Source organism: Cinclus cinclus, chromosome 2 (genome assembly GCF_963662255.1).
Source record: "Cinclus cinclus chromosome 2, bCinCin1.1, whole genome shotgun sequence".
In the NCBI taxonomy this organism is placed as follows: Eukaryota; Metazoa; Chordata; class Aves; order Passeriformes; family Cinclidae; genus Cinclus; species Cinclus cinclus.
The window spans coordinates 41,892,920-41,917,077 of NC_085047.1; the positions used below are offsets into that span (position 1 = coordinate 41,892,920).

Sequence of the window (24,158 nt, forward strand, 5' to 3'; positions counted from 1 at the left end):
ATTTTGAAAAAGGACTATAATAAAAAGTTTACAAGTTTCATTGTTTGAATTATAATGCCTGCAAAGATGATGTTTCCGCTTCAGCTCTTTAAAATACTGCTTGAAATGGGAATGCATTTAGGCATTTAGGGTTTGATTTATAAAACTTCTATTTACTTTTATGCAGGTTCTTTGCATAATTTACTTGGTAAAAGTAGAACAGTTTTAGTTTACATAAATCATTCTTTTCGTTTTTCATGGAAACTCTTGTGGATGCTATCTCATCATTCTTATTTCAAGAGTGTGCATTAAGATCAAAAGGGGTTGAAGGTGTGAAAGAACTGTGGCAATCTCAGACTCCATAAGCAGATTGCACTGCAATATATTTTATTTAAACAAAAATAGTGGAAACATTTTGCAATAACATGCAGAAACTAAAGTGCTCTAGAGAAAGGTAAGACAGCAGAAAAATAGTTCCACTTTGAAACAGTGTGTTTGGTCTGATTTTGCACTTCCAGGATATTCACCCTGAACTTCTTTGCTAGATGAGTTTTCTATTTTCTGGACATACATTTTTAAACAAAATAGGGTTAAAGTACTGCTCAGGTCAGCTTAGCTATCATCTAGTTTTGCAGTCATTTCTACCCCCAAGAGCTGTGAGTAAATGACTGGAGTACAAGCAGAAAACTGATTACCACTTCTGTAAGTGCTCCCAAATTCTATCACATTCTAGATTTGGGTCAGAGGGCAGAATATTATTTTCCATTACTATATTTTCTGCAAGAGGCCAAACACAACAAACTGAGAACAAATTGTTTGAGATAATATATAAACGTGGTAAATGAGACAGTGTATCTGATGACAGCTGGCATGTAGAAAAATGATTCATCCAAAAGCTCTATTTGGCCTTGGTTTTACACTGGCAATTTCTCTTCTCACATCTTTTGAGTCCTGGAATTTCAAGGCAAGGACTTTTGACATTAAGTCCCACCCATTACAAGAGAATAGAATGGAATGGAATGGAATGGAATAGAATAGAATAGAATAGAATAGAATAGAATAGAATAGAATAGAATAGAATAGAATAGAATAGAATAGAATAGAATAGAATAGAATAGAATAGAATAGAATAGAATAGAATAGAATACTCCATATATCAAGGGAGCTTATACAAAAGATATAATGGACTTTCTACCAGGGCCCATAGTGGTAGAACCAGAGAAAATAGGAAAAGGGTAGATGTAGATTAGTTATTAGAAAGAAATTCTGTACTGTGAAGGTTGTGAGGAACTGGAACAGGGTAAATTGTGATTGTCTGGGTTCCCTGGTCTTACATGTTGCAAAGTCCAGGTTGATCTGCCTGGAAATGGTACCTGTGATTTTTTGGTAGTCCCTCAATTAGTGCAACAGCTGAGATTTGTTTCCTCTTGTTTTCTCTAAATGTATTTGTTCAGGTGTGTGTCTCCTTAGATGTTTGCTTGTTTTTGGGTTTTTTTTTTTGTTTTTGTTTTTGTTTTCTTTTTTTTTCCTGGTTTCTCTCTTTTCCTTTCATTTCCTTCCCAGGTGACAAGATCTGCTGACAGATAACCTTACTGGAATAAATGTTCTTACAATCTCACTGGCCTTCAACAGTTAGTGTGGTCAACCAAGTTTTGTTCGTATGACTGCTCTCTATGTTTTGTTTATTACTTATTCCCCATGTTTTTCTGCATTGAGAAAGAACCTTAACCAGATACCCTTAGAGAAAGAGTCCCTCTTCTTCCACATATTGTTACAAATATGACTAGAGAGGAAAAGTTGCATCATTTCTTCACCAACTTATGTTTCTTTCACACCTCTTCTATCCCCCTTTCGGCTCATATGCAGAAACACCCAAAAATCTTAAAGGAAACTTGAGGCAAAAATGTTTCAAATAACCCCAATAACAACAAAAGCACTATGCTTTTATACTTTCTCAGTTGTTTATTCTTTCAAGCAACGTCAGTTCAAACTGTGCTTTCCCCCTGGTATTAAATAAATGTAGAAGCTTTGGGAACATTAAAGTAACACTAGGCAGGCTCTTAATGTACTTTGCAGCAATTTTCCTTTCATCCTGAACTGCAATGCATTGTTGTCATAACTATCATGAGAAAGAAATCTCTGCTAGTCATAAGGGCTGTGGACCCACATTCCATTTGCATGAATTTGCACGACATGTTTCCTGGGTTTATATCAGAGGATTTTTTTCTTGATCTTGAGCTCCATGTCTTACAAATTCTTTCTCAAAAAAAGCAAGTACGTAGTGACCCAGCTCTCTGTAGTAACCAGAGCACACATATTTTCATTTTTGTATTCTCTTCCCTGTGGTATCTCAATATCTAAACTCAGATTTTTCAGTCTACCTGCAGCATATATTATACAATGGCATAACATTACTTTTTCAGATATTATAATTTATCACCTCAACTAAAACTGGTAGTTTGAAGCTTTTCTATATCACTGTAAGCACATGGGTCTGGATTTTAAAGTGTGAGCTGAGATTAGTGTGAACAGCCTTCCTGTTGAAATTCTTGCTAATCAACTAGGGAAATGTCACAGAAGCAAGGTGTAAACATATATATGAATTTAAAATGAAATTATATGCTTTATATTTATCTAGCTGATAAATATGAATATAGAAATGCATGTATACGTATATATGTGTATATATGTGTGTATATATGTGTATATATATATATATGTGCATGTACATATATGTATAAAATGTAATTTCTGAGCCAGTCATTATTCCCAGACTTCTATACTTAATGTCCTGCTATATAGGATTCGTTTATTTGACATATTTTTTATGCTCTTGACTGTCTCCTATGTTCATTGGGCCATGTTTGTGCAAGGTTTTATAAGGTAGCAGCTGAGCCAGATAACTGGGGCAGATTCCAAGGTTTAGAAGTACATTCAGATCTTATGGTAGAGGAACATGTAATGTGAAGGAAACATGAGCCACAGAATTTGCAAAATATTGCAATGCTCATTGCCTGCTGTTAGCCTCCAAATTTTCCTCTGTTATATTAAATCTTAAATGACTTGTCCTTCTCTAGAGATTTAGATAGCATGTCGACGTTACTCAGAACTTTCAAAGGACCAGTTCCTCCTGCACAAATTTGACCTTGAATATCTTTATCGTCAGAAGATGAATCCTTGATTCTTTCAGGATCTTGACTGAAGAGATGTAAAATTTTGTATTTAGTAGACTGCCTCCTGGCAGGTTCAGCTGGTTGGATTAAACGCTCTGATTCTTATGAAGACTTTCATGAAAATAATACGAAAAATTTTCCAAGAATTAATGATTGTAAGGTCTCTTTTCTAGTCCTGTGAGAGGAATATCAAGAAAAATCCACCTATTTGTATTCCTACATAACAATCTACTTATTATGTGCCTGTCATCACAACTTCTTTAAGTCTGATGGAGAACTACAGAAATTGTTAAGGAACTGGACTGAAATATTTTTCCACCCTGCATGAATTCCAAATGACACAGATCTTCCCATGAAGTTCAATCATACACAGAGAGCCTTTTTGAATTTAAAAGAACCCCAAAAGTTTACGAGAAAAAAATAGTTGTACGTTTTCCGCAGAAGTTTATTTTCTTTTCTGTTATATATCTGTAGTATTTCCCATCTGAGACTTAGAGGGGTCAGGATCTCTGAGCTCTTTTGTCTGTAAGGATTAAAGGGGACGTGTATTATTGGCACATATAAGCTTTAGAATATGTTGCAATATTTCCTAGGATGCTGCTCTTTGTTGCTCCTTCATGAGTTGCATTGCCATATGGATCAGCCCTTGGTGACAGTCTGTGTCTCCATGGCACTTCTATTCTAGGGGCATGATTATTTTGAATTATTCCAGCTTCCATTTTATTGGAATTCTTAATCAAAAATCAAGGTCATTGTTCCATACTGACAGTATGAAGACTCCTGATCTTCCTTTCCATCCTGGAGAGCATACCCTGGTGTGTACAAGTTAAAAAGTATCTTGATGGATGGGGAAAGATTTGGAGGAGTAGAAAAACAGACTTTGTTCTAAAAAAAAAGAAATGTTTTGTTAGTTTTACACTGGAACGATACTGGCACACTGATACATAAACACTAAAACTGCAATTTAGCAGATGAAGAAGCAAAAAAATCCAGCATTTGAAACTTAAAAGTTTTTGGTTTTTATTGGGTATAAGCTGCAACCTCACAGACAGGAAAAATAAAACAACCATTGGAGGAACTTGTCTAGAGAACAAGTGCATTTTTTTCTTTCTATTTAATATTTTTCATTTTTTAAGAGGTATCTACTTTAAAACATTGATTTTGGGAATTTGTGTGGTTCATGTTACACTGGAGTTATACAATATTATTGGGATGGTAATTCCTTATTTATCACTTCTTAATATACCTGAAGATCTGTAAAAATACCTTCATATTTTTGACTCTTGAATTATCTGTTGGGAAAAATATGGCAGTTATTCATTTGCTGAATGCTGGCTAAAGAAAGCAAAGGTAAAACTTTCATAAATGATCCTTCATTAGGAGCAATTATGACATCTTGATTTATTGATATACCTTAGGGTATGTAGCCTGATTGGTTGCTTGACTTTGACATACCATCTTTTTCACAGGATCTCTGAAATTTGCTTTCTCACGTTTTCTCTTCTCCAGTCAACAACACTAGGTACTTGATTTATTCTCTGTGACAACCCTAGAACTAACCTTGCCATGTCTAACCGTAAAAAAGAGATTCCAACATTTAGATATGAAGTAAATGACCACTAATATTACCAAAAATATTAGCAATTCATTTTGATTTTCCCTATATTTTAGTCCTAAATTTTCCAGCACCAAGAAGCAGTTTGCTAACTTTAGTCTTCTGGCAGAGAGTGTCCTTGGAGAGATTCTGAACTTGATCAGACAGGGCGACTTGATCGAGGCCAGCCTTGCTTTTGGCAGACAGTTGTACATAATCTCCAGGGGTCCCTTCCAACCTCAATTATTATATGACAGTTTTATGGAGGAGAAAGGAGAAGTTTCTTCGCCAAAGTCAGACTCCAGTTCCAAGTCTAAATTAAAGTTAACTTGCTGAAGGCTGGATACCTGTGACTCAAATTTGGCCATCCACACCTACTGTTCTCCAAATAGGAAAGGCAATGCAAGATATCTTGTTGCTGCATAAGATATGAGCATGAAATAATATTACACAGAATTAGCTGGAACTGCTGATAGTTGTTCACAGGCATACAGAGTAGGGAATGTGGTGACACATGCAGAGGGAGGCTGGAACCATATCTCTGCACAAAGCTCCACTGCATTTCCAGTTTCAAAGGTGGACAAAACCCAGTGTTCCTGTGTCCTGCAGTTACACACTGTGAAGAGCAGCAACTTCTAAGTTGTTTTCCTCTTCAATGCGAAAGCTGATTGCATACCCAGAAATTTTAAGCCCTAGTCTTGATACTGTTGCAGTGGACAGTGTTGAATGCCTAGAAATTATTTAGACACAAACGTAATAAAGTAAGCGTATGACTCACAGCTTGATTTTTGAGGAGATATCAGTAAAAATTCTTCTTGATGCAAATGAGAGAAAAAATTAAGCTGACAAAGATAGTGTCTTCTTGCCTCTAACACAGTGATTAGATTATATAATTTGTCCGATAGAAGTGAACTTTGTTGCTAGGGCGTATTGAGTATCACAACTGTCCTCAGAGATCCCTGTATTTATTAACATCAATGGGTGCCCATTTACCCAAGTTGGAGACACTCATGCTTTTAGCACTAAGAGATTCTGACTGACTGTGTCACAGTATCTAAATTGCAGTCTTTTCTTTTTTCACCGTTGAGGCAAGGAATTACTTCTTTTTCATTATTTCAATAATAATTTCAAATTATTTTAAAAGCTCTTTAAGTAATTAATATGGTAATATGGCAATGTTTAAGTGATGAAAATTAAGAACTTGGACACTCAGCAGATAACAGTGTCTGCTGATGAGACCCATTTATTCCTTGAAAGGACAGATTGATACTTTGTCCCTCCAGTAAAGACAGTGGGAAGCTCAGGAGAATTCAGAGGAATCCACCAAGATGGTGAGTGCTGACGAACTTGCCTTTTGAAAAGAACCTGGGGGAGCTGGATTTGCTCATACTGGAGCAGAGGCGGCTTCATGGGACCTAGCATTATTTCCCCAGTGCTTACCAGGAGGTTCACAAGACTTTTCAACGTGGTGATTACCACGAAGAAAAGAGAAAACAGGCAGAAACTGGAGTGAAAATCATGAGAAGAAACATTTTCTCTGTGAGAACAGCTAGGCAGTAGCACAGGTTTCTCAGAGAGGCTGTGCAGTGTCTGTCCTGGGAGATTTTTCAAGACCCGACTAGACAAAATTCCAAGAAACCTGGTGTAATATTTTGATGACCTGACTTAAACAGGGAATGTGACCAGGGACCTCCTGAGCCCACTCCACTCTGAATTATTCTCTGATCCTTTGATTTTTCTAACTTCCATATTCTGTGCTTCCCTCCTTCTATTAAATAAATTTGACTGTGGTATTGCAAGAAGTATCACTCTGTATTGTTAAACTGAGGTGAAATATACTTCAGGGTAGGGCTGTGAAGTTCAATGTTTTCAGTTTATACCAGAGACAAACAAAGCCATGTATTTTCATTTTCTGTGAGACAGGCAGAAAGCACTTTGACACCAATTTGGATTATGCAGAGAAGCTGGAATAAATTCCATCTTTTATGTGTATTGAATTAAATATAGAAAATTCATTTATAGGTGGTCTGATTCCTTCATTGTCGGAATAACATGAAATAGAATGTTAATCACCTATCTTGAGATTTTTGAACTTATTGTTAGGAGGAGAATTACTGTTAGATTAGGAGTTTCAGCAACTGATGTTTGTTTAGGGGAGAAAGTCAAAATAAAGAATGAGCACAGTAGGAGATTTTTCCCCCAGTCCTGTGAGCTTGCTGATATGACAGAATATCTAAATGACAAGCTGTCTCTTTAGGTTCTCAGCATTTGGCTGAATGTACAGTCAAGGGGTAGAAGACATAAAATATCCTCAAGAAATATCAGCGTTAGTTTTAAAATATTGAGTTTACATGTGCCCTGAAAAGAAAGACAGATTTTTAAACTTATAAAGTAAAAGAGAGAAACATCTACACAGTGGGATTTGCATCATCTGGTTCTGTGGCACTGTGGCATTTGAAGGTCAAATTGCAATGAAAGCTCTGGCTCTGTTGGTCACAATTCCTTACGGGGGACAAAAGATGAAAGCAACTGTGTTGCTCCAGGTGGAAAGACATTCAGTCTCAAGCAAAAAAAGGCATCCACGTTCTCCCTGATTTCTCCCTTCTACCTTGATGTCGACGAACCTTGATGGGTGGAACAGTGTGTTCTTCCCTGCTTAGCAGCTGACAATCATTCCTACAAATCATCTGAATCACAGGATCGTAAGATCTATGCCCTGAAGTTGCCATCCTTCCTTTATGGAATAACAGATTCATATCCCAGGATTTGTGAGATTAAAAAACATGCAAGAGATCATGAAAAAACAAGGTTTGCCTACTGCACTTGTTGTTTCAGAAGTTAATGACATTAAAAATTTCAAGGAATTGCAATTGTCCCCTTTTTAATACTGTTTTTCTCCTGTGACCAGTAAAAGTAGGCATACCTTTTGGAAACATTACATATTTTAATGTAAGTGTAGGCAAATTTATTTGCTGTGAGATAGAGTATGGAGAAATGGTAATTATTTTAGCCCACTGTAGTGAAATGGCTTTTCAAATTTGCATTTGTATACTAAACATGAGATTGTGATCCACCTACAGTAGATGTCCTACTCTTCCTTCTTGAGAGAAATGTTCTGCATCATTTTTTCTGAGCTACACCTTAAAGTTTTCTCTCAAATCAGAAGACATACTAAGCTTGACCTTCCATGTCCAGCTAACCATTTTGATTCTGTATATAGGCTAGAACTCACCTGTAGAGAACTTATATTTGGAAGAGTCTTGTGAAATCCTCTGGAATCAGATGACACATAAAAATATTCATGTTGCACAAGCAAGTGACAAAGAACATAGTTTCAGTATCAGTCTGAATGACAGCTCCTGAAAGGTTGTTTGGCTCTCTGCTTTCTGAATGACAAGTCATCATTTCACAGTAAATATGTGCGCCTGCCACTTAGCAGTGGAAGGGTACCAGAAATCTTCTCAGAATCCTTGCAAAAATTATATGCATTTTTTTGTCATTGATATAATTGACTAGTGTAGACCATCAGTGTGAAACCTTGGAATATATTCTCAAATTCCTGGGTATCTATATCCTTGAGCATGTCACATTTTTCCTTCTCTTATTTGCACAAGAACATAAAAAAAGCAAGGACACAGTAAAGTCTGTGAACCTCCCTGAGACTTTTTAAGTCCCTGAGATGCATTAAGGTGAACACTTAGGATGAGTCTGGCTAAGCAATAGACACTTGTCCTTAACCAAAATCTATTCAAACATTTAAACTTTTTTTAAAAATTACATTTCATGAAAGACTACATAAGTTGATGATTCTTGAAATTACATTTTCCATTACATAAGAAGAAGGCTGACAGGAGCTAGTTTATCAAAAAGCTATCGAGCAGTCTGCAGGAGGTAAACAGATTTTTTTCTGGCTTCATCACCAAAGTATTTGACATGCCTTCTCTACAGCGTGAGCATCTGTGCCAGCTTTGCTGAAAGATAATGCCTATAAGATCCAACAGGACTGAGCAGTCACTGTTTTTGTCTGCAAAATGCTTCAGAAAATCATAAGTCTTCTGGAGAGATTCATTACAGTAATATAAAATGACAAAATGGCACTTTTAGAAAAACTCTTATGAAAATAAAAGTGAAATTTCATTTATTTTTCCAGTAATCCCAGTGACTAGGAACGATTTCGTTAACTAGAAAATTATGCACCCCAATAAAAGAGGAGGATAAATTAAAGTAATATCAAACTAATGAAAAAAATTTGGCATATATGAGTGTAGTTTGTTGAAGGACTTAACCCTATTTATATTGTATTAAAATCAATATTTTTCAAGGTAAACTTTCTGAAATAATTTATTTCTGTTCTCCTATGAGAGGTCACTGTATTACTTTAAGTGCCATTATAGTATTTTTTACCTTGTATATGTTTCTTTGCCTTTGACCTCTTGATCCTGCTATAGGGATAGCTCTGTGTGTGTATGTGTGTGTGTGTGTGTGTGTGTGCGTGTATTATTTTTACAATGGTTATTTCCAAACTTCAGAAAATTAGTTTGTGCTGTCTCTCAGAAGTTGTTATGGCCCACATTGCATCTCCAGCTTCAAGAGTTTAATTCAAAGCCTCATAAATGCATTAGGATTCTTTCACCAGCAGCACATTTTTACACATCTTCATGACCCACTGAGGATTCCAGGACTGTTGGACAAATCTGTGTTTACAGCTTTGCTTGGCAAGTGTGTTATGTATTTGCTAAACAGTTTGAGTATTCCTTATCATAATGATTCTATCATAGTCCCATTCACCTATTATTTCGAAGGGATAGAAGTGCAGACTGGAGAATAAAAACCATCTTTTTCTAACAGAGCAGCATGGCGAGTATTTTTATAGGAGGAGAGATTTCAAACTGCCTAAAAAGATATTGGCAACTTAATAATGCAGTGCAACCTTGTGTAGTAAATAATAAGATAGTTGAGTGAAGTGATGAAACACAAATTATATCCTTTCACATACAATAGATTTACCATTATTAATGATAGTCATGTATACCAAGATACTATTTGTGTAGTTTGATTATAGACACTAAAATATATGAGTGTGTTTCAATTTCCTATTGTATGCCAAAAAAAACCACTGATTGTATTGCAATTTAATAGAGTATGACTATGGAAAAAATACTTTGAGGATTTAGGACTAGTTTGTTTCTTCCATCAGTTTCACATTAGAAATCAGTGTTAAGATAAAAAAAATATCAATCCACTACTAATTAGAAAAGATTTTTAGCCTTTGTACATACATCCCATCATACATCTCTGATAAGTTCCAATTCAATTCTAACTTAAGAGAACTAAGCACTCAAATAACTTGGAAATGTTTTTATGATGCTGGCATTTAGGAGGAAGGATTTAGCAGGTAGAAGTACTCAAGCCACAGTTGTGAGGATGAGGATCAGATTTATATGATAAGCAACCATCTTTTTTGCTGTCTGCTTAAAATCAATAGCTACCCAAAGGCATCACTTTTGTGACATTACAGGAGTTTCTAGAGAGGAAGATAGTTTCCTACACTCTTTATAAAGTCAACGCCACAAAGTAGGTATATAACAATACATCTTCCTCATTTTGAAAGCCTTTTGTTTCCAATGGAACTAGAAGCAATAATTAGAAAATGCTGTTCGATTTTGTGCATGCTGGATGAAATCTGAGTCATCTTAAATGGACATTTATTGCAGAATTAAGGTGGTCCTAATCTGTTATCCTCATTTCTCCAGTAAGTGTCTTCCCAAAGTCCAGTAGATTAGGTTTTTTCAGCATCAATCAGGCTCAGCAAACTGCATTAGAAGTTTTCCTCTATATGTACATTATCACCAAACAGGTAGCCAGAAGATCGAGTCCCTCACATTGTAAAGCTCTTTTAAAATTTAATGTGAAATCCTTTAATACGTGTAATATTTAGACTCCCTATAATGCAGAAAAATATGAAACACATTAGGTGTATATACAAATTGTTTTAAATTTAGAGCTATAATCTTTGTCCTTCAGGAACAGTATCTTAGCATAAAATTAGTGCCACAGAAAGAAAGACTGTGATGTTAAGGGCTGAATTAACTTTTATTTGTACATTATTTCAAAACTACTATGCTCTTTTCTTATTCTCCTGTGTAACTTAAAAATAATTGGCTAGGTCACTACTTTACTGTTAAGAGTAAAAAACCATTTATTTACAAAGGCCCAACACAGCTAAAAATATTATATTTGCTTTTTGTTACTTTTCTTATATAAATATATATATATATATGAGAGGAATCCTTTACCATCTTCTACTTAGTTTTATCAGGGCACTATAGGCAAAATAATTATATTGAGAAAACAATCTGAAGTTCAAGGAAATACTAAATTGCCTCTAAATGCACTTTATCTACTCTCCTTTAATGTCAGACTGTCAACACCATAGGCAGCTGCAACTGATATAATTGTTTTGATTTCCTACTTAATCTGTTGCACTACTGGGATGCAATTCATTCATTTCTAGTTGACATCTAAAATAGGTCAAATGAATCAGTCCTTTGAAGTGTCTATTTCTTTGCATTGACTTGAAAGGAAAGCTAGGATAACTTGCTCAGATATAGCTATAAGGCAGCTGTGCTTTTGTGCTAAAATGCAGAAGGAGAAAAAAAAAGGAAAAAAAAGAAAAAACTCAAATAATAGGGATAACAATTTAAGGTTTTTTTCATTACATTTGAAATAATTTGAGTAAAAATCAATCTTTAAAAAATATTTTTTAGTATTAACACCAAATTGTTACCTATAAGTACAATCACACATGCACCTCCTCAATTACTAGTCACCATTATTTAGTCACTATAGCATTCATTTTACGTTTGCTTACATTTTATTCAAATGTGGAGGATCATAGATATTTATGATACAATTTACCAAATCAGTAAGTCTAAATACTCGAATATTATATTTTTATATGTAATGAATTTCATTACAGTTCATTTTAATCTAAAATCTTTGCTTGCATTGTTAATTGGAAACTTATAATATCAAGTAGAAATTGGCATGGATAAAATTAATGTATCCTACCATGGAGGTTATTCTTGTCAATTACAATTCTTCACAATTATTCTTTACAATTATACTGACAAAAATCCCATTTGTGTCCTCAGAGTGTGAAACGTGTAGAGTGGGTTACAATGAAATAAGCAATAATTTATTAATAGTTTATTATTAGTTTATATTTAATTACACAGAGAGCATGGATGCAATTCTCCCTAGGTAATGGTATTTAGGTACCACTCCCTTAAATGTCACTCCTTCAAAAGAGATTTCACCAGTCATTATTAAAGTGATAACACTGCAATAATCTGGTACCATTTTCTTATTCTGTCCCACATATCACTGAAAAGCCTTCACATTTCTATTAATCTTTATTACTTTAAGAGTATATCTTAGTCAGTTAATACCTTTTGTGTAAACAGTTCATGCATTAAATTTATGTTAGAAATTATATTCCACTACATGGAAAAAATATGCACATAACTAAATTAGTAAAGTATACCAACTGAGTCAGAGGGAACCATTTCCAGAAAGAAATTCTATGAGTCACATGAAGCTTATTTGTAGGATCAGTTAAACTCATGAAGAGATTGATTCGGAAGCTCAGATTTTTTCTTTTAGGAAAGAGAAATTATGGAAAACTCTTTTTCTCAACTTTAAGTCCAGCAGAATTTTTTCTTCATGTTTAAGTATTTATCATTGTAAAATGTTTTCTGTAATACAAATTAATCTCCTAACTTTTCTCTAAAGCCTTTCAGATTTATCAACCTCTTTTTATAAGTGTGACAGAGAATCATATCCTTATGTGACAGAGAAGCTTACCAAATACCTGATTTTCAGACAGCAGAATCCCAGGAATTTTTGCTAAAAACAACTACTGTTCTTTCTAGAGCTGGGGAAAATAAACTACTTTTATTACAGATAATGTTAACTCATTTAGAGGGTGACAGGTATGAGTAAGATTTAACTCCTGAAATTGTTCAGACACACATACGCAAAATTTAACCTATTACTTTTTGTTAGAACTATTAGGTCCTTTGTAAATTAATACCACATTCAGAAACAATTCTTTCAGCACATCTGAGTTTACAGATCTATTTGTTGTAAGATATTCAATGATTATCTGCCAACACTACTGCAAAAGCTGTTGATCTGTAACAACTTAATCCCTGGATTTTGTCTCCCTGATTTTCCTTTTCCTATTCATTACTATCCAATTAATTCTATACATAAATTCACAATATTGAAATCTGGAGATTCACCTTCACAGTCTTCATTTGACAGTCTTTAATTATTTGGTCTACTTCAGTACAAAATCTAGACATTATTTTTTCAACACATTGCCTCTTTTGTTTTCCTGAATTGAATTTTTGCTTCCTTTATATTGTCTATTCAAGACAGAACCTTGGATTCTTTTCTTGATGGTAAAAATCTGTATTTACTCTGTTCTATCAAAAGCACATCATATCTTTAAAATTGCTAGACCCTTTCAACAATTTCCCCCATATCTTCTTTTAAGTCCTACTCTTTCTAAATACCTGTTATAACTCCTTTATGGTACCTTCCTATAGGCCAGTACTACAGGTCTGATTGCTGTGACAAAAGTTTTTCAATTCCATGGAGAATTAATGTATTCAGGGCCCAAATCTTCTCCAGCCTGAAATTTATCTCTTTTCTTTTTTATTTTTTTAACCTCTCAGTTGTCGTTTACCCACACTACTCAATACCTATATTGCACATGGAGACTAGTGCTTACATGTGGCAAAGCTTTGTCTGAATATAGGACTGTGATTAAAGTCAATGATAGCTTTAAGCCTTACAAATGCTGTGTAATTCATTTTCATTAATTAGGAGTAAGTATGGTTCTAAGTATACTCAGGAACTTCTATGGCAAATGCTGGAAATACAAATGTGTGTTTCTCAATATGCAGATGACATTTTATAAAACAATGTGTTTAAAAAAATTACATTGCATACATTACTCAAGTGAAAAAATCTATTTGCTCAGAGGCTCTGGAAGCAGTACTGTTTATTGGCCCACTTTATTTTGGTGGCTAAATGTTGGCATCTATTTTGAAAATCTTTTATGTGTTGCTTTAGATTTGTTGCTTATTTGTTTGGTTTTAGTTGTTACTTCTAAATGACAGAATGAAGGGATGAAAAATGCTTAACTATAATATTTCCCCTTGATTCTGTGTTTTATCTGGACATTGCATTATGCAGACATGAAAGACATCTGAGAAGCACGCTGAAATAATTCTTGAGAGAAGACATGAAACCTGACAGACACAGAATGATTATAATTAATTAATCATAACCATCAACGACTGTAACCATGAACATCCTAATTATTGTGAACTTAACATGCCAAGTTGAATCGTATAGCAGCTCTGTAGTTTTCAAAATAATCTTGTTATTTTATTCTGTATGTAAATATTTCTTCTAATTCACTTTGATCCGGTACTTCAGGATTTATGAATGCAGAAATCCTACTGAAGTTCAGGGAGATTTTGATACCTATTAATTCCTTTTTTTCTCAAGGCTCTCAGGAGAATTAAGCTTTATTGATGGTACTGTTGGTATTTATTGATGTTATTGAAACTAGGTGTAACAAAAGGAAAAATTCTTCAAAGCTCTGAATTTCTTCAACCTTCCTGGAGCATCCCTCCATGAATGATTAGATTATAGAATGAAATGAGTAGGTAGACAAGAAAAAACAGTGGAAGAAGCATATCAATTCATAATTTACATAAAATCTATGTAGGATCACAAGTCGTGAATATTTTAATTGAAATGTTCTATTCCCTTTTAAAAAATAAATTCCCTTTAAAAGTATTTCGTTTTAAAATGGTAAATAATGAAATAGCTTATTTTTTGTCTTATATACAAAGTTTAATTTTTTAATTAATAATAATTTATAAATATGAATCATCCATTTTGGGAAGGAAACTAAAAAGAAAAAATACTTGTAATTATTTTTAAAGTAATGCAGGGCTCTATAAATCAGTTTAGGCAATAGTTATATATATTAACAACTGAAATACAGTAGAATACAATAATAACAAGAAGAATACTTATAATGCTAACAATAATAAAACTAATTGCAATTAAAAAGGAGAAAACAGGAAGGGAGAAAGCAACAAAACCCAAGAGAAGCCAGTGATGCAGAGTGCAGTTGTTCACCACCCACTGACTGATGCCCAGCCCGTCCCCCAGCAGCGATCGGTGCCTCCCGACCGACTCCCCCCGGTCTGTACTGAGCAGGATGCTCTGTGGTACGGAATGTCCCTCTGGCCACTTCGGGGCAGCTGTCCTGGCCCAGCTGTCTCCCAGCCAGTCTCTTGTGCCCTCCTCACTGGCAGAGCACGAAGCACTCAAAAGTCCTTGACTTTGGGTAATCGCTGCTCAGCAACAACGAGCACGTTGGTGTTTTGTCAACATTATTCACATAAATCCAAAACACAGCACTGCATCAGCTACTAAGAAGAAAATTAACTCTATTGCAGACAAAAACAGGACACTAGGATAGTTAATTATCTCTCTAATATATTGTATTATGATAGAATGTATTGGCCATATTTATGGATTCGTTACTTCATTGTGATAGGAAATGCAGAAAGTATAAAAAAAATTGTTCTACTTACAAGGTAAAACAGCTAGACAGAGCTATGACATACAACTACAATGAAGAACAAAAACAGCAAACCAAGTAGTTGTAAATTATCATTTATAACAATTATATAAATAGAAATATATCATTAAGTACAGAAAAATCTTCCTTTATTTGAACATTTATCTGCCTTTCATAGTGAAAATTCAAAATGAAAGTGAAATGCATTAGTTCAGGACTAATGAATCAATAGTGTATACATTAAATTTCATGCTGACACCATGGTAGATAAAAAGTTATTTTGTTTTTGCAAGAACACATTAGTTAAAGATCCTTTTTTTTTCTTTTTCTGAGGAAAAAAGATATCTTGTATTATCTAAGAAAGATTCTGAAGATATTAGTCTAAGTACAAGTACAGTATCTTGTGTCTCCTTTCTCTGCTTTTTCCATTTTCGGAGAGGAGTCTTTAAACACTCTCCTGACTTTCTTGTCACCTTTTTTCAGCACTCTCTGAAAAAATCTGACTATCTACCCCTTTTCCTTAAAACTCTTTAATGGCTCTCCTGATGTACACAGAGAGAGTTTACTGTCATGCAAGCTTGAAGTGCATCATTGTTACTCTATTCTCTCTCTATTTCTGTTTTTGCATAGCAACTTCTCTGAGAATAAAAAAAAAAATTACCTTTTTCACATCATGTCAGTCTAATCATCCATGAAGGATTAAAACCTTTCTGGTAATAAATAATAACAGCAGCAATGATAATAGGCATGATACATTCAAAAATGTTTGAATCTTTCCCTTATTTTGTCACCTAAAAGTCATATGGTAATGTGTTTTTTGAAAGTTCAAGATATATGCTTTTCCCATTATCAATGGCGAGATGATGTTTCTGTCATGGTAGAAATCTTTTTTCCCGAACTTCCTTTCACACTTTTTCTAATGAATAATTTCAGTATTAAAAGTTATTCTTAGGTGAAATGAGGGACTCTACTAATACAGCCTTATCCACTTAATCTGGTATTCCTAGAAAATAAGTGCATGCCAGTATAAAATAATCTATTAATTCCCTTGGACTTTTGGATATTCTGAGTATTGTGTTTAATTCCTACAATGTAAAACTTCTCTATACAATTAGACATACTATCTTTTCAATACCCACCTTTCATTCTTCTACCGTTTGTGTTTGTAGTTTATTAAACGGAACATTTATATTTTCCATTGTTCAGAGTGTACAGTCAAACCATGTTTTTGATTTAGGTTATAATGGGATTTTGAAAAACATGTTTTAATGGAATTCTTTTCCCTGTAAATCTTGCCTTTTTTAAAGAGCTACATTTCATCTCAAGGTCTGTTTCTTAGTCTGTCTTTCAAATCCAAGGAGAGGAAGGCTACCCTCTCTTAGTGACAATGCAATAAATAAGTTTGTCCTTGGCCTGACAGAAGAGTCTTACCTTGTGTAGAGCTATTTTTACCTTATTGGAAAGAATATAGCCTGCTTTATACTTGTCTTTAGGTATCTACAGGATACGTCTTTAAACATTTTAATACATATCATATTATGTCCATTTTCAGCTCTGTAATAAATTTGCATATAAAATAGTTTAAACTTTCAGAATCGATCTTGCAGAGGACATTGTTCTGCACCAATCTAATTTCTACTTTAAAACTAAATTAACTGGTTTAAGTCACTGATAATGGAGTACAGAGCCCTTTACAGCTTCCATGCTAGGTTACCAAGCAATAATTGCCTGCAATAAAAACAAGATCTGTTTTTCATCTTTAATTTGACCCTAATTTCATAGCAGTTATCTGTTGACTGTTGACTGGGTCACAAAAACCTGTTGCCTCCATTAGCTGCAGCAAATCAAACTGATGAGCACGGCGAATGAACGATCCCTCCTGTGCATACCTAAAACTCAAACTGCAGTGAAGGTGACTTGGAAGGCCATTAAGTGATAAAAACTGCTCCAACTTTTGTAAAAGTCCGTCTGTCAATGGCAGAACATTTCCCCTTTTATTTAAATGTTTATTTTGTTGTTAGACCTGCAAAGATTTTGGGTGGCTTCAACTGTCATGAGGTTTTTTCAAATTTATTTCCCTTTACTCCTTTCACTTCCTACAAAAGTGTTTCTTTTTCTGTTAAGTCTTATTAAAACTGATAGTTTTGTGGTGCTGTCATTCTTCCAAAATACATATCAATACATGGTTATACGTACTGAGAGAAACCTGTGCTTTAGCTCATTTCCAAAGAATGGGAATAGCCACTGTGGAGAGAGCTGCACTACCTGGCAACTCCTTTGGATCAGATACATAAATAGTTTTCCCAAGTTTATAATTTCTCTCAAAGATCAAATACTACACTGAGCTAATGTAAACACACTTGAAGTGTAAACTAGACATTCAGAAAGCACTGCACCGAGCCCATTTTTTTTAATGTCTGGCATCATCAGTAGCTCTGGAATTTCTCTACTGTTTCCCTTTTACAGCAGAGACCACACCTGTCTCACAGGTTGTACACTAGTGACATTATATGCAGCTTTTAATTGATTTATTAATTGAATAACTTCTTAGCAGTAAAGTTGCTCCTGCCATATGAACTGCATTTAAATCTGTATTCTGTGTTTTGCATATATACTGTTAATAGCAAGTTACAGTAGACATGGTGGCTGGCACTTAACTACATTTTTGCAAAGTGGTCGATGCTGTTTCTTATGTTAAAGAGGATGGAAGTTATGTAGCTGAACCCCAGGAACTGCTTTGAAAATAATATAGTATGTGTTATCATTTTTGCCGCTAGCACTGAGATAAGAGTAAATTAATCTTTCAGGGAACACGATGGACACCTATGGAGCACAAGAAGGCATTTTCTTATCAATCAACTATATATATCATAATAAGATGAAAGACAGACTCATTCTGTATGGGGCATTCTGACATGTCACATGTGTTACAGGTTTATACTGCAGCAAGAATACTGAACTGAAGGATGGTGTGGCTGTGTGAGAGGTTCTGTTCCCACCTCTAAAGCTAGATTCTGTCTACCCTTTCTTTTGCTATCTACCTCTCCAGAGTTTTAAAGCAAAATGAAAGTGGTTTGTAAAAATTTTTAGTAGCTGCCTTGTTTTTGCAGTGTGGATAGATATGAAATGGCTGAGATTTACAAGAAAGTAATTAAATTTTCCATTAATTGGATTTTTCCTTATTGTGCTTATTACTTTAATGGGGGGGAACTGCAAGCATGATCCTTCACCTTTCCTTCCTTATAAGCTATTCTACATTTATTTGTTTTGCAGCTAAATTCCTTCTTTTGTACATGCTAATCCTTTTACTGTTGCATGCTAAGAAATCCGGTTCAGAACAAACAGATAGCCAAATAGAAATTCAAGGCTCTTTGATATTTTCCTCCTGTAGTTTGAAAATAATTGTTTTGAACAAATAGATGCTTGAGTCATATGTAGTATATTTATTTTAAAATAAGAAATAATATTTTTTTTATTTGGTGGGGAAAAAGGCATATTTTTCCATCACAGTGAGCATTCAAAGCAGGAAATGGGAAAAAAAAGTTATCCAAATGTTGCTGTAACTAATAGGAAAACAACATTTAATCACCTGATGACTTAATTAAGAAAAGTTTCAATTACAAGATATTCTCCCATCCAAACCTTTCATGCAGGGGTATACCAGCCCACTATTTTCTGGACACAAAATAATAATTATTTTTCTGCAAAATATGCTGTCAGGTAACATGCATTAGGAGACACTTTTAAGAGAAATTACACCAGAATGTATTATAACCCATGGTGTGCTTATTTTAAAATGCAACACAATATTTAAAATTTTAATTATCTATTGGCTAGCAAAATTTTTTAATGCTTAGTAATGTAGCTCTAATTTAAAAAAAATTCTACTGGACCCTACATACCTTTTCTCTATTCAGTCATTATATCTATTGTTGAAATCAAAGCACTAATTTATTTTGGCCAAAGACAGCACAAATTTAAATGTATTAAAATTTTAGACTTCTGCCTGTGCCCAAAACGTAATTTAGAAATGTGAAAAAAAGAAAAAAAAAAAAAAAAAAACAACAACAAAACCTGAGTGCAGTTAAAATAGGAATACTTCTGCTCCACCTGTTCAAACTGTTCGGTGGTGTCTGGCTCATCCCAACACTCTGGGCTGTATGCAGAAAATAGGAGGTATGGCTACAGGTCATTGAATGTCAGTGAGAGAAGCTCCCACTGGCCCAATCTACTCGTATTTCTGATCCTCATTTAATGCTTGCTGAAGCTTCTGAGTCCTTTTCAAAGATATCTTGTTGCTGCTCTCTCCACCTTGATCCACATCAGACAGAAATGTCTCTAGAAATGTTCTCCCTGAGAGAACAGAGGTTTTAAACACTATCACTGGCTCTGAGGAATGGGTGAAGACACCAGTCTGATGACAGAGCTGAACTTTCAGATCTCTTTACTACAGATATAAATGCTGGAGTGTAACTATCCACCCCAAATATGAATCCACTTTCAGTGTTCTATGTGGGAAATGGAATAATAGGATCTTCTGCTTGAGAGGCTTTAAATAATCACAATGAACTCTTCGTAGCAGTTCTCCACAGCTTTATTCAAAAAATTTTGTTCCAATAGTGAAATCTTTCTTATTGCCCTGATGGGGGGAAACTTTTGGAGGAAAAATATGCTTATCCACAACAGGTTTGGGCTTACAGTACCAGAGAAATCAGAAGTATTTGAAAGAGTAAATGTTCTAAACAGTAGATGTTGTTTTAGAGCCAACGTGTTGATTTTCCTTTCTGTCATCACCATGTGCTGTGTGCATTGTACAAGTGGCATCTGCAAGATCAGCAGTCTGGATGTCAGCCAGGGTGTTCCCTCCGGTTGTATTTCTTCTTTTTTACTGTGTATGAATCCCTTCTACTGAGGGAGAAAATCAAGCAAGATATAGTAAAAGGAAATAAAAGCACAATTAAATGTGTTTACAAATGGCATATATCTATTGTCTGACGATATTTTATAATACTGTATGCAAGTGCACTAAAAAAGGAATGAAGTTCTGATGCAACATGGAATATTTTTGTAAAGGAAATAGATTTACTTTTCACTCCCTCCTATTATAGATTAAAGTACAAAAAAAGGAATGGTCAGCTTTAAAAGAGGAAACAAAATACCAGCCACAGTAGCCACAAAATTTAAAATCTTTGGTATGTAACTGAAATGCTCTGTTCTTTTGATAGATCTGGGGAATTTTAGCGGTCGGACAAGAAGTGCTGTATCTGTACGTGAAGGTCAAGGAGTTGTTCTGATGTGCTCCCCTCCACTTCATTCTCCAGGTACAGTAGGCTGCAGCCTATGTTCATGCTCCTCCTTTACAGTTTCCTCATTATTGGATGCCCAGGATTTCAGATACAATATGTATTTGATTGTGGAACTTCAAAGATGAAAAATCCACCATTCTTCTGACAGTTTTTGGAGTACCAAAGGACTAATTTAAGCTCATATATTGCAAATGTCAATGAATGAGCAGCAGAATTTCTGGTATAGAACTTGAATGTAACAATAGCCTCCATGCCACCAATAGTGAATATGATGCCTTAAGGTCACAGAAGATTACTTTCAATGTTTAGAAGCCTTCAGAAATTGCTCCAAATTCCAATGTCATTATGTTTCTGTTGAATACAAATTTTATCTTCTTTTGATTACTAGAGACATGATTTGGTTGCTTCCTTTCACTTTATAACTTAGTTTTGTAAAGCTGCATCATTGCTAAAAGTCAGAATTGCAAAAAATTCTTTGAAATGCCTGTGGTTTCCCAAATAAAAATATAGATTTCCAGAGAGGTTAGTTTTTTACTTTTCAAATTGACACATCTACAAAATCTGCAGACAGCTAGGTACATACTTATATTTGCATGTCATATAACACCTGGAGACATGATGCTAGACAGAATATCTTGTTCTTCAGTAGATGCAGTATAGCCTATCCTTTTCTTCTCTGGGAAATAATGTCTATACGGAGGGGATTTTCCAACTCCAAATTCTGGACCTGAAGAAAAGTAGCATTGCAGATGGAAGATCTGCAGAAAATAAAATCTCCTCTGAGTTTCCGCTAGAGAAATGTATTCAGTATCTATTTATACTGCAAGGATTGTTATTACTGTATTACAGTTATCAATGCCATCTCTCTGCTTTTCTCTCTTGCCATCTCTCTGCTTTTCTCTCTTCTGAGCAGATTCTCTTGTGGTTGCTTCTACAATCTGAGTTTGACACTGCAGTCTATATGATGCAATTGAGTACATGATGTTAAGGCTTGATAGTGATAAGTAAACTGAGAGGGAAAAGATGTGGGCAGAAAAAATGTGTGTTGGTTTCAGCAACATAGCTGAATTTCATTTCCCCAAAAAAACTGAAAGTGAAAAGATAGATGAATGTCAATCAAGAGTGAAATTTTCATACACCTTTTAACAGCAGCTGTTCCACAAAATATACCTTTATATATCATCAATATAATTAGAATTTTTTCCTGAAATTATGCTTCTGAGTTTTATTTAGTCAGATTTTAACTCAGTTCTCTACTGTAACACAGATGTTGCCTTTGATGGTGAAAACAAATATCTTTCTTTTTCATCACTGGGACAGAAAAACCCCTGCTGTGCAAACTACAGTGCTCAAAACCAGAATCCAGTTGTTTTAATTTATATTGTTTGAGGACCAGTAGGCTATGCCAGCAGGAAAATTACTTCCAGAAAAATATTTTTATCCTCTGTTGGCATAATTTTTTCAGAAGAGGTTCTACAGAGAGGAGGACTAATCAACAAAAGCTGAAAAATTACACTGATATGCAGATGTAAACAGAAGCTCCTATCAATGGGAAGGGGACTTGGCCTCCCTTCCTTTTGTTCATTACATAGTGTAAGTAATGCAGTTCTTCATCCAAAGGGTTGTCAAGCACTGGAACAGGCTGCTCAGGGAAGTGGTGGAGTAAATTCCTGGAGGTATTTAAAAATTGTGTAGATGTGGCTCTTAAGGATATGGTCTACTGATGGAACTAGTGCTGGTTTAATCCTTGGACTTAATGATCTTGAAGACTTTTCCAACCTAAATGACTCTGTGATTCTATCACAGGCAATTTGCTTCCAACACCTTACTTGCAAAGTATTGGGGCCAGTAAGTTCTTGTGGTACTGCAGTGGGACTGCAAGTGGCATTAAGAATACAATGGCTGGACTGTCCCTGGAAAGGGGAGAGCTATCTCCACAAGCCTGGTGATGTTTCAAAAATAAATCTTTACACAAAATCCTGGCAATAAAATACAAGACATTAATGAAAGTTGACTCCTAGATCAGAGTCCATTTGTAAAAAATAATTCTGGACAAAGCCTGAAATTTCAGAGGGAAATGTATGAATTTATTTCTGAAATTAGAGAATAAAAAATATGAAAATTCCAAATAAAAAAGGTCTTATGCCAGGCAGAGGTATTTAAAGGATTATTGTGCAGGAACATCTAAAATTTTTTTAATTATTCAGTTCCTCAGTACTTCATTTTAGTTTCTGTGTCTGATTTGCAGAGATGGTGTTACCTTCTAAATAGCCTTATGAAATTTTGAACATTAAAATCATCCAGGAAACAAACATTCGAGTGGATCCTAAGATGTTATAGTGGATATATCTAAGCTAAGGACTATTCAGAGCATGTTTGCAATGTGTGAACATCTCAAATTACTAAGACCATGAGTTATGGGAGTGTTTTTGATGATAAGAGAATTTTTTTGTGGATGAACACTGCAAGCTTGGTGATATTGATTTATTCACGTTGATCAGAACCTTTAGAAATAATTTTCACTTACTTATCACAGGAGATAAATCTATGATACAATATCAAGCCTAATAATTCTCCACAACCTTGTAAGCAATTTGTCCTTCAACAGAACTCCATTCCTCAATCTCTCCAGTCAATAACTGCATATGAACTTGCCCAAGAACTTCAGCTTGAGCCCTTTTAGACAATGGCATTATCAGCATGGGAAAAGAAAGATGGCTTAGTGAAGAACACTTTATTAAGAGAGATATAGTTTTATTTACATGTTTTCAAATGTAAGATATAGTAAATACTTTTGGTTAAATAGTACCTACATTCCGTTCTTACAGAATAAAACTTCAAAACAAATCTGAAAACCTTTATAAAGCACTACTGACTAGAAAAAAAAGTGCTACACTAATATCTTTTGACAAGATTTTAACCAAAAAGGCAATTTCATATGCATATAGATTTGATTTCTGTTTATTTATGCTGTGATATATTATCAAGAGGTAATGCATTAAACATACAAACGCACACAAACTTGTGATGTATTTATATTGTTCATATAGATGTGAACAAGTTTTCATTAAATTATTGTCCACATTTTTTCCAAGGAAAATAAGGGGGAATGTGGGGTGGTAAGCACACCTGAAACAGATTCAGAATATTGCAGTGCAGATTCAGATGAGAGAGAATTATCTCTTTAGTTTAATAATTATCTCTTTAGTTTAATACATGAGACTTTTAAGTTATTGTCATCTTTGCTGAGAAATAGCAAGGCAACAAATGGAGGGAGCTTTTTGGAGAGACATTATCCACTCCTTCAAAATGGTGAAGAAACATATATTCAATGAGAAGATTTTTCTGCCATTTCCTTATGTCAAACAACCACCAAGAGATTGTCACCTCCTGCTTTTCCTGGACCATTGCTTGTAAAAAATGCTGCCTCT

At 34.6% G+C, this 24,158-nt stretch overlaps 1 protein-coding gene across 1 annotated transcript in view; it reads left to right on the plus strand.

The window, feature by feature from the left end:
* CNTN5 (contactin 5) overlaps nt 1-24,158 on the plus strand; it is a 267,712-nt gene that overhangs the window by 69,613 nt on the left and 173,941 nt on the right. The window contains exon 5 of the mRNA XM_062514906.1: nt 20,647-20,742. Within this exon, the coding sequence (XP_062370890.1) occupies nt 20,647-20,742 (96 nt within the window). The remainder of the gene's footprint in view (nt 1-20,646; nt 20,743-24,158) is intronic.